Raw genomic sequence first — 12,044 nt, 5'->3', positions numbered from 1 at the left:
ATAAAATCAAACTGAGTTCGGTGGTTCCAAATATTTTTACAGGCCAAGTTTTAGCCAAAACATTTCAGCATACTCCTACTGTTTAATATCATCATCATCATCATCACTCTTCTCAAAACTGGTTTTTAATCAAGACATAGATTCAAACATATATACTCCAATAAAAGTTTGAGTTTTCTCGCACACTCAACATCATCTGGATGAAGAGTATGGCCTCATCAGCATACGAAAAAATAGCAATCCAATTTTCAATCCTATGACCAGCCAACCCCGTTTTAGCCCGGAACCATCTTGGCTAAGTACAGTGGCAGACCCAGGATTTTACCAAAGGGTATGCCACACAAAACATTTGATGTATTTATTGATAATGATTTTATTTTTAGAATATAAAGAAGATACGATGATAATAAAATATGAATACAAATTGAATAAAAGATGTTTTGGATTGTAATCAAACATGTAAATGGTTGGACTAAATTACGCTGTTGTCTGTGGCCTTAAATTTCCAAAGTATTGGACCACGCGGTAATCATTCCTACAAGATTGTCTGAAATCATAGTTTAAACCAGCGGGCTATTGTATTTAGCCGCGTCAAGCTAAGTATAGCCTAGCTATAGAAAGCTAATCTATTTAGCGTTTTCAAAAATAGGAGAAATTTTAGCAACTTCTTCCCGAAATAAAGGAAAACTATAACTCAAACATGATTCGAGCTGCAACTTATTCAACAAAAACAAGTAGTCATCTATTTAAGTCACAAGTTTTATCAAATCACACTGAAAATAAATTCACCAAACATGGAATAAAAAAGAGAAGAAAAATTCTAAAAACAAGAAATTTAGCGTCTGTATTATAGGCTAAATAGGCCTGAAGCTAGCTATTAGTTTTTTCATTTAGTCCATAAATACATAGCTGTAGGGGGAAATCTTTCAATAGGCTATAGATGAACTATACCCGGACTATAGCTGGCTATTTAAAACTTAGACTGAAATAAATAACCAATTTTATTTTAAAAGATGTTACAAAAAGCTACAGCGGGCCATACAAAAATTAATCTATATCGAAGAGTAATTATCACTTGACTAAATTATCAGTTGATCATATATGTGCATTGACCCATATAATAATATACTACTAAAACGCAGTGTACATTCACACCAGTACGTACAATGTCTAGATATTTCCATTGATTTATCATCTTAGCTAATCAGGTAAAATCCATTACAAAACTAGCTGCCTGCGTGCACGGTGCATGGCCATACATAGCTGCCCCTGCAGGCAGGCTTACACGGGAGACTACCAAAGATAATCAACCCACGTGGGCATGGACCTGAACCAGACATGCATGGCCGCGGGACTCAGTTGATTAAAACGAGTATGCGCTTGCACTCGGACGCAGGGTATGCCGTGGCAAACGGCATGCCTGCCACTGGCTAAGTAGTCAACAACAGAATTAAATTAAAAAAGCTGAAAAGGATCACCCTGTCTCACGTCAGCCGTGGTGTCACCACATGCAGAATTTGGAGCTTACATTGTCATAGACCTTCTCAAAATCAAATTTATAGCAAAATCTCTTGTTTTTTCAGAATTTAAATTCTTTAAGTATCTCATGCAATGCAATAGTTTAATTCCACCCATAATGTTCCCCCCTAAACAGAGTTTGGCACTTGTTACTTAACTTGGACATTATTGGCTCTGCTGTGAGAGTCATTGCTAATAGGATACCCAAAATGTATTTTATTTTGAAAGGAAGGTAGTAGTTAATATAATATACTCTCTTCGGTTTAAAATAATTTCCCAAAAGAAGATGTATCTTTTTTTTTGAGAACACAGTACAACGCAGATGCTCACAAACACGCACGTACAAACGCCCCTATGAACGCACGCACACCCTACCCATATGAGCACCTCCGAGGAACTGAGCCGGCATATCTTGAGGTTGACGAAGTCTAGGACTTGAACCTGGGTGGGTTGGTTCCACCACAAGGGACCTAACCAGCAGAGCCAAGCTCTCTGTATGCAAAAGAGGATGTATCTATACATGTTTTAGCGTGGAAATACATCTAGGTGTAGCCAACTATTTTAAACCGGAATAAAGTATTACCAGTGCCCTTGCTTTATATGTATATGTTGTCGAACTACGGAAGGTGACATACTGACATGTAAATATTAAAAATAAGTGTGTGTTTCTTTTCTACATACATGGATATTAACAATATTAACGTGCATTTTATGTGTGATGGCAAGAAAAACTTAACCGAATCATGCAAACAAGTAGACACTAAACTTATATTTCCTCCGTTTCAAATTATGTGTTGCAGTTTTGTATAGATGCACATCTAGATACATCCATATTGGAACCGAGGTAGTAACACAAAAGAAACTAAATATATGTGTGTTGTAAAAGCGAATAGGGGCATCACGCTCTAGAAATATGCTTAACACTATTTTCTTTTATGCAAGTGGCAATGAGTAGGCCGAAGGAGCCCCTCTCGCCCCGCGTTCCTCTTAGAGTTGACATGGGGGAAACCCTATTTTCCACCATTGGCCTCCCTTCCCAGCGCCTCCCCCTCCTGACAACCGCCTAGAGGCTTCGTTGGGCAAAGCCTGGGTTGGGATGGTGGCGGCGAGGTCTCTTCTCGGGCGGCGGCGCGTAGCCTGGTCCAGATCTAGCGACATGGGTGGCGCGAACTCGACGGCTAGTGGCTCAACGATGACGAAGGTGGGGCTCAACCTCTGCTCGAGGGTGGTGCCTCTACTGCTGTTGACAACAACTCCAGGCGCGTGTCCATGGGCCCTCGAGGCTCGGACGTGCATGACGGGTTTTGTCCATGGTAGCGGGGTGTAGCTGCGCCTTGCAACGATGGTCTCCATGGCACCGTGGTGGTGTCGGTGATCCGCTAGGTGGCGGCGATGGCCTGGACCTACACCGTCCAGTCCGTCTGATGGTGGAGGTGGAATGGCGGCAAACGCATCTCCTACGATGGCATCACAGTTTGGCTCTTCACTCGTCAGCGGTGCCGCCAAGGGTTGGCTGAAGATAGTCTTTCCGACGGACTTCAGGACTAATGGATATGCCGGGGCGAAAGTCCTGCTCTTCACTCGTCAGCGGTGCTGACGATGGCGACGTATGCGGTTCCCATCTCGTCCTTGGGGCATCGTCATCCACCTGGAGCAGCGTAGGGATTCTTGATTTGGCTCCCCGGATCGTACATTACGAGCAGTGTCATCCTCTCATTGGAGTCGTTGTCTAGGTCGCTCGTGGAGTCACCGGAGCATTAAGATGAAGTCTAGGTCGATGACCGCTTTGAGCAAGGGCTTTTAGGGAACAATGTACATCGTTTCTGGTGCTTCTAAGTCGAACTCTTCTCTTAGGTGGCCCGGTCCGCAGCCTACTCGCCGACTCAAGGGCGAGTGGTGCGTTGGTTGCACCATACTTGAGGCGATGTCGGTCTTCCGAAGACTGGTCCGGATGCTTGGTGTATCGCCTCCTCACCATTCGTGGCGTGATATGGGGAAAGGAGTCCTGATGTTTAGTTTTTTTTTGAACACAAGTGGGGTCTTTCAAATAACAACATTTGGCAGGTACAAATTATAGAAAGGCCCCTTAGCATCTCTTGCCCTAAAGAACCTAAGATTTGAAGAAGAGGCCCTCCAATTCACAAACAACACCCTAAAAGATAAGCAAAAAAAAGCAATCGAGGACAATGGTGCCTCTGCCACCCAGCGTCGGTGAACTCAAGGCGTTTCCGCCGAGCTCTGAGAGCAGGATGCTCGAAAGCTTCACTCCGGCGACAAGATCAGACCCCTGGCAACCGCTGAAGGGTCAGGGACGAACCACTTGACCTTCCAACGACGTCAAGCTCCTGCAGTTGATCGGCAGGGCCTCCGCCATGGAGGTTGAGGAAGATGGGCCACCATATTGGCCAAGGATCACGGCGAAGAACCTGGTCACCGCGTGTTGCGCTCGAGGAAGAACAGCTCCAGGACGCCACTCCGCAGATCCGACAACTGCGGCTTCATCTGGAAGCCCCTCCCTATCTCCACCACCACGGTGACCAGAGAGAGGGGGTGCCAAGACGAACTCGCCCAGATTCAGAAAGCAGCTGGAGAGCTTTATTGAGGAGGTTGCCGGAGTTCTGCTGCCGCCCGTCTCCAGCTCCGACCACCAGAGCACTACGAGCAGCTGCAGCATCACCGCTGGCAGCAGAGAGCAGCTCAAGCTCCACCACCACCTCCTCCCTATGGGCATAACGCTAATATCCACAAGGGTAAAGCAGAAACTAGGCAAGATCTAAACCTAAACTAGTCCTAGCTACTCCGACGCTTCACCTCAACCAACTCCGGCCGGCTAATCCGGCGGAGCGGCCTTAGATCGGCCCGGAAAGAGAGAGGGGGCGACCAGAGAACTGTAGGTAGGTAAGAGGAAGAAAGGGGGAAACTATAATGGACGTCCAAATGTTTAGTTGTTGGGCGTTATGTTAAGCTGTATTGGTGTAGCTTTCATGGTGTTGTTCCGATCATCTTGGTTTTTCTTTTAGGATGTGGCTTAATTCCCCATCAACCGGGAATTAGCTTAATTTCTAGTTAACTTGGTTTCATGTGTAATTCACGTGCAATTGGAGCAAAAGGATATGCAATTGCACATGCATGTGCAATTACACTTCCATGCGTAATTCTCATATGCACGAATCTGATGCAAATCTAACGGTCGTCGAGTTGATCGGGCTCTAACTTAGTTAACTGGGAGTTAGCAATCCCGTTTCTTTTATAAAATCTGATACTCTTTTGAAAAACGGTTTTGCTATGTCTCAATCAACTATGATTTTCTCAAGTCTAAATCATTTATAATAAAAAAATGCATCGAGTTGCACTTAGTGAATTGCACCTTTCTATCAGAAATATGCAAATGTATCGAGTTACACTTTATTTAAACTGCAGTTACACTTTTTAAAGATGATCGAGACTTCAAAAATCTCAGTCAACCGAGACACACCCTTTGAAAAAACAGTTCATTTCTAGAAAAGGCTGCTTTCAGAATTGAAACATGTTTGTCTGACCCAGTCAGTACAGCACGCACCATACGTCAAGGTCACGCACCTTCCCCGGTGCGAGACAGAGCCTGCCGACCATCCACGTCCGATAAGAACCTGGCGAATGCCGCGCGGGACGAACCGCCATCGTCCCAGGCTGCTACCGCGGCCTCCTTGTGCGCTGCCACGCGCGCCCTAAGTTTGCCGCCCTCCTCGGACTTCATGAACAGCCTCACCTTGCGCTCCACCTTGCCGGCCTGGACAAGCCCCTGCTGCCAACCGACCATCTCCACGGCGACTCCCATCTCCCCCACCATGTGCACCTTGTTCATTTTCTGCTCCGAGTGTAGTGGCCAGCACAGCATGGGCACGCCCGCCGTCACGCCTTCCGGCAACGAGTTCCACCCGCGGTGCTTCACGAACGCTCCGGTGGCCCTGTGGCGGAGCACCTCCGCCTGCGGCGCCCACTGCTTGACGACGAGGCCGCGACCACCGGTGCGGTCTAGGAACCCGTCCGGCAGGAGCGCGTCGAGGTCCGGGTCATCACCGCGTGGTGCTCGCACGACCCACACGAACCGGTGGCCGGAGTTCTCCAGGCCGGCGGCGATCTCCCTGAGCTGCTCCTCTGAGTGGTTCGCCGTGCCGGTGCTCCCAAAGCAGAGGAACACGACGCTGCGGTCCGGTTGCACGTCTAGCCAGGCGAGGCAGTTGTGCGGCTCTGTCGCCTCGCCGATGCCGCCGAGGAACGGCCCGAGGCAGTACACCGGAGGCATGACCCGGCCGGCAGGGAGACACTGAGGGTCCCCGAGAGCAGCCACCGCGCGTGCCTCTAACGCCTCGAACGTGTTCACCAGGATGACATCTCCGCAGTCCGGGATCGTGGACAGCCCGGCCATGGTCCACTTGTAGTACGTGTCACTCTCCGGGTCCTCGAGCACCTCACCCAACAGGTGCGAAGCCGGAATTGGCGGAAGGCCGAAGAGCTCGACAGGGGTGTCGCCTTGTTAGACTTTGTATTGTAGTCTATCTGTGTATTATACCCTGTACATCTGTATATCAATATATATATGTGATAGGCCACCCCTTTGAGGGTTGAGCCAGTTCCCACAATCATTATACGTCTTACATGGTATCAGACTAGTTAGGGTTAGGTCGCCGCCGCCACAAGTCTCCCTGGCCGCCGCCGCCCCCTACTCCGATCTTCTCCGCTTCCGCCTCCATGACGAGCGCCGCCTCCTCTGGTTCCGCTAACGCGGGCCTTCTTCCGGCCTCGCTCGCCGCACTCCTCAACGTGCCGGTCGATCACGGCGCCATGACGGCGCCTCCACTCGGCACGGTGTCCGTGGGATCCATGTTCTCCGCTCCACCGTCGGCTTCTTCGTCGTCGCCGTCAACTGCTGTTGCCTCCTCACCCGCGTCTGCCCCGTCTCTGGCAATTCTGCCGGCGACTCATGCAGCCGAGTCCATGGTGGCGCAGCCTTCGTCTGCGGCCTTCGCCTCTGCGGCGTTTGCGTCCGTGACCCCCTCGGTGCCGCCCGCACCGACGCCGGTTGCCCCGACCTATGCGCCCCTCGCGCCCTCGGCGGCTCCCGCTTCTCTGGCATACTCGCCCCCGGCGGTCTTCACCACCGGCTCGCTCCCGGCGCCGTTCCACTTCGGCCATCTGATCACCGTCAAGCTATCGCCGGAGAACTACATCTTCTGGCGTGCGCAGGTCCAGCCACTCCTTGGGAGTCATCATCTCCTCGGCTACGTTGACGGCACGTTGCCGTGTCCGCCTGCGCTTGTGGACAGCGTCAATGGCCCGGTCTACAACCCAGCGCATCGTGTCTGGACGGGTCAAGATCAGGCTATCCTCTCGGCTATCCAGGGCTCGCTCACACCGGCGGTGTCCGGGCTGGTTGTCTTCGCCAAGACCTCCCATGAGGCGTGGACTATCCTCGAGCGATCTTTTGCGTCGCAATCTCAAGCCCGTGTCAGCGCCCTTCGTCGCGCCCTTGGTGATTGTCAAAAACTTGATGAGACGGCCACAACCTACTACAACAAGGTCAAGTCTCTCGCTGATACGATGGCCTCCATTGGGCAGCCTCTCACCGACTCCGAATTCACCTCTTACATCGTCAATGGTCTCGATGAGGAGTATGATGGTCTTGTTGAGGTGGTCAATGAACGCACCACTCCGATGATGGCTCATGAGCTCTACTCGCGCCTTCTTCTCACCGAGCAGCGCGTGGAGGCACGCCGCACTCAGCGTGGCCATGCTGGCTCCGCCGCCCACGCTGCCTACAAGGGTAGCCGGCCCTTCGTCCCGCCTCCTGCCTCGGGCAAGCCTGCGGCCGGCCCGTCCCACCCTCCATCCTCGACTGGTGCGGACGGCCGTCCCAAGAAGGTGTGCCAGCTCTGTGGTCGTGACGGTCATTGGGCGTCCAAGTGTCACCGCCGGTTTCAGCGGTCCTTCCTCGGCCTCGGCAATGATGGTAAGGACACGAGGAACAACGAGCGTCAAGTGGCCATGGCGGATCGCCCGGCGAAGCACAATGATCAGCACGGTCAACATGGCCATACCCAGTCCTTCTCCGCCGACCCTCATTGGTACATGGACACTGGGGCTACGGATCACCTGACGAATGAGCTCGGCAACCTCGACACTCGCGAGCCCTATCATGGTTCTGACAAGGTGCACACCGCCAACGGATCAGGTATGCATATATCTCATATTGGTCAAGCATCTCTCATCACTAGTCATGCTGATAGGACTCTTACACTTCGCAATGTTCTTCGAGTTCCTTCTGTCACACGCAATCTTCTTTCTGTTCCTAAGCTCACTTATGACAATAATGTGCTTTGTGAATTTCACCCGTTTGATCTTTTTGTAAAGGACCGGGACACGCGGGACGTTCTTCTTAGTGGGCGCCTATGTCAAGGTCTCTATCGCCTGGAGTCGCCTACAGTCTCTCGCGTCTTCAGCGGTGTTCGGGTGTCATCGTCACAGTGGCATGCTCGCCTTGGTCATCCAGCCACTCCTATTGTTCGTCATATTTTGCGTCGTCATGAGCTTCCTAGCATGCCTAGTAATAAAGATGTCGTCGTGTGTGATGCTTGTCAGCAGGGGAAGAGTCATCAACTTCCTTTTTCGGAGTCTAGTCGTGAAGTTCATCATCCTCTTGAATTAGTGTTTTCAGATGTATGGGGTCCTGCTCAGACTTCTGTTAGTGGCCATAACTATTATGTCAGTTTTATTGATGCTTATAGTCGCTTTACATGGCTTTATCTCATTAAGCGCAAATCTGATGTGTTTGATATCTTTATACAGTTTCAAAAGCATGTTGAACGTCTTCTCAAGCATAAAGTTGTTCACGTACAGTCTGATTGGGGTGGCGAGTATCGCAATCTCAATTCTTTCTTTCAACAGCTTGGGATTTCCCATCGTTTAGCTTGTCCGCACACACATCAGCGAACGGTTCCGCCGAGCGTAAGCATCGGCATCTTGTTGAAACTGGACTTACTCTTTTGGCCCATGCATCTGTTCCTTTTAGGTTCTGGAGTGATGCCTTCACCACCGCTTGCTTCCTTATCAATCGTACACCCACTCGTGTTCTTAACATGAAAACACCTATTGAGCTCCTTCTTAATGAACTGCCCGACTATACTTTCTTTAAAGTGTTTGGCTGTGCTTGCTGGCCGCATCTCCGACCCTACAACAAACGAAAGCTCGAGTTTCGGTCCAAAAAGTGCGTTTTTCTCGGCTATAGTTCACTTCACAAAGGCTACAAGTGTCTTCATGTTCCCACTAATCGGATCTACATATCTCGGGACGTTGTGTTCGACGAGCATGTGTTTCCCTTTGCTTCACTTCCTGGATCCAACACAGAGTCTCCACCTATGCATTCATCTCCTGTTGTCGCTGACCAATTTGATGATATTGCATACTCTCCTGTGTTGCTACCTAACCATGGTGCAGGAACTGGTCGTGGTGCCCGCTTGGAGCTGCTCGACGAGCCTTCCTCTTCGTCGCCTTCCGCGGAGGCTGCTTCTGGTGCTGCTCACCACCACGTCGATCTAGCGCCTCCCCTGCATGGCCTCGATTCGCGTGCGGTGCATGCCCCGCCGATCGACGTCGGCTCTGGCGGGGCTTTGCCTTCTCCCGCAGGGCCTGCTTCGCCAGCCCGTGCCGCCTCCACGCCGGCCTCGTCCCGGCCCACGACGCCTCCGTCGTCCTCGCCTATGCGGTCAGAGGGCTGCGCATCGCCCGCACCTCCAGCATCGCCTCGAGCATCGCCTTCACCGCTGCGTGTGCAGCAGTCCCCCAGCTCGGCGCCCGTGTCGCTCGGGCCCTCGCTACCCACCACATCGTCATCGGCGTCTCCTGTGGTGCCTCCTCCCAGTTCCTCCTCGACTGCTCCTTCGACATCGACTAACCCTACTGTCTCGCGTCCTCATACACGCAGTCGTAGCGGTATTGTTCGTCCTAAGGAGCGCACCGATGGTACTGTCGCCTGGTATGCTGCATGTATGTCGGCTGCCCTTGCGGATCCGACTACTGAGCCGCGTACGTATCAAGCTGCTCTTCGTATACCCCACTGGCGTGAGGCTATGGAGCAGGAGTATAGTGCTCTTCTTCGCAACAAGACATGGACTCTTGTTCCGCCTCCCTCTCGCGTCAATATTATTGATTCTAAATGGGTATTCAAGGTGAAGAAGCACTCTGATGGCTCCATTGAGCGCTACAAAGCGCGTCTAGTTGCTCGCGGTTTTCGGCAGCGTCATGGCCTTGATTATGAAGACACTTTCAGTCCTGTGGTCAAGCCTACAACCATCAGACTCCTTCTCTCACTTGCAGTTACTCGAGGTTGGTCTCTTCGACAGCTTGATGTGCAGAATGCTTTTCTTCATGGATTATTGGAGGAAGAGGTTTATATGCGGCAGCCCCCTGGATTTGTTGATGCTGATCATCCAGATTATCTCTGTCGTCTCACCAAAGCACTCTATGGTCTGAAGCAAGCTCCTCGTGCTTGGCATGCTCGCCTTGCAGCTGCTCTTCGTGTTCACGGTTTTGCACCCTCTACTGCTGATTCCTCACTATTTCTTCTACAGAGACCAGATGTTACTATGTATCTGTTGGTTTATGTAGATGATATTATCCTCATCAGCTCTTCACCGTCAGCTGCGGATGCCCTGGTTCATGCTCTTGGTGCTGATTTTGCTGTCAAAGATCTTGGCACACTTCACTTCTTCTTGGGAATCGAGGTTGCTCCCTCTGCTGATGGTTTGATCATGACACAGAAGAAGTATTCCTTGGATCTCTTGCAGCGGGCCGGGATGCTTAAGTGCAAACCGACCACCACTCCTATGTCATCCACTGACAAGATCACTGCTGTTGATGGTGAGCTTCTGTCTTCTGCGGATGCTACAGAGTATAGGAGCATTGTTGGCGGTCTTCAGTATCTGACTATTACGCGGCCTGATCTTTCTTATGCTGTCAACCGCGTTTGTCAGTATCTTCATATGCCTCGTGACACTCATTGGGCCGCTGTCAAGCGTATTCTGCGTTATGTACGACTTACAGTGTCCTATGGGTTATCTATTCGGCCCAGTTCTTCTGAGGTTATTTCGGCTTACTCGGATGCGGATTGGGCTGGTAGTCCTGATGACAGGCGATCCACGGGGGGCTATGCAGTGTTCTTTGGCTCCAACTTGATCGCCTGGAGTGCTCGAAAACAAGCCACAGTGTCACGCAGCAGTACTGAAGCAGAATACAAAGCTGTTGCTAATGCCACTGCAGAGCTCATTTGGGTACAGTCGTTGCTGCGAGAGTTGAGACTTTCTCAACCACGGCCTCCAGTCCTTTGGTGTGATAACATCGGTGCTATATACCTCTCCGCTAATCCGGTATTTCATGCCCGAACGAAACACATCGAAGTTGATTTTCACTTTGTACGGGAACGTGTTGCACAGAAGCTACTACACATCAAGTTCATCTCTTTCAAAGATCAACTTGCAGACATCTTCACCAAGCCACTGCCTTTACCACAGTTTGAGGCTTGTAGGCGCAATCTTACCCTTCTAGATTCTTTACGAAGTGGCTAAGATTGAGGGAGGGTGTTAGACTTTGTATTGTAGTCTATCTGTGTATTATACCCTGTACATCTGTATATCAATATATATATGTGATAGGCCACCCCTTTGAGGGTTGAGCCAGTTCCCACAATCATTATACGTCTTACACGCCTAGCTCCTTTAAGCTTGTCCCGCTCCCCTCAGCAAGGGCATAAGGAAGCTGCGCAAAGGCGGCGAGGGAGGCGGCGCTGGAGGTAAACAGGAGGTAACCGGGGATCCCGAGCCTCTTGGTGACGACGACCGCCAGAGCGGACATCGAGTCGACGACCACGGCGTGGACGCGCGTGAAGGAGAGCAGGAAGTCGTGGAGGTGGTCGTTGTAGCGGCGCACGAGGTCGAAGTAGCTGACGATGAACTGCGCGCCGTGGTTCAGCCTGGACGGGTCCTCGACGAGTGGGAGCGTGTGGAAGCGGACGGACGGCATGGAGGCCGCGCTAGTAGCGACGACGGCGCTGAAGGCGGCGTCTGGGATGGCAGCGGGGTCGATGAGCGCGACGGAGACTGGGTAGCCGCGCTCGACGAGCGCGCTGGCGAGCCGCATCATGGGAACGAAGTGGCTCACGGCGAGACCGGGGTACAGAACCATGGTCTTCTCCATCTGCAGAGATTATCTTTGATGTCTTAATGATTCGGTAATGGGAGCATGTATCAGTCTCATGGTCACAGCCTCACAGGTACACTACAAATCTCCGCCCTAGTGGATGGAAACACTGATTGAGAAACATCAACCGACCATAATTCAGCACAGGGCAGGAGGACATCACCTTTTAACACTTTTTTTAACTGTTTAGTACTGCTACAAATACCCGTGGCTTCCTACGGGTTCTTAAATTTTATTTCTCAATGATCATATATAATTCACATCTCACTATAAAACTTTAAAATAAATCATGAATA

General features: G+C 50.9%; 1 protein-coding gene across 1 annotated transcript; it reads right to left on the bottom strand.

The window, feature by feature from the left end:
• Nucleotides 1-5,089: 5,089 nt before the first annotated feature.
• Nucleotides 5,090-11,785, bottom strand: LOC124681943 (UDP-glycosyltransferase 88B1-like). Its single transcript, XM_047216714.1, has 2 exons — nucleotides 11,259-11,785; nucleotides 5,090-6,030 (listed from the first exon to the last, which is right to left on the bottom strand). Exons 1-2 carry the CDS (start codon nucleotides 11,743-11,745, stop codon nucleotides 5,090-5,092), a joined length of 1,428 nt encoding a protein of 475 aa, XP_047072670.1. The 5' UTR covers nucleotides 11,746-11,785.
• Nucleotides 11,786-12,044: the final 259 nt, after the last annotated feature.

Source organism: Lolium rigidum, unplaced genomic scaffold (assembly GCF_022539505.1).
Source record: "Lolium rigidum isolate FL_2022 unplaced genomic scaffold, APGP_CSIRO_Lrig_0.1 contig_62128_1, whole genome shotgun sequence".
In the NCBI taxonomy this organism is placed as follows: Eukaryota; Viridiplantae; Streptophyta; class Magnoliopsida; order Poales; family Poaceae; genus Lolium; species Lolium rigidum.
Note: the sequence above shows the minus strand (reverse complement) of the source record. Positions and strands in the feature narration are given on the sequence as shown.

Bases quoted from the DNA above. Each gene is read 5' to 3' on its own strand.
- LOC124681943 (XM_047216714.1), bottom strand. From the start codon at position 11,745: ATGGAGAAGACCATGGTTCTGTACCCCGGTCTCGCCGTGAGCCACTTC. The intron at 6,031-11,258 runs GCGTGTAAGACG...AAGTCTAACAAG, and splicing joins GACAAGCTTAAAGGAGCTAG to GCGACACCCCTGTCGAGCTC.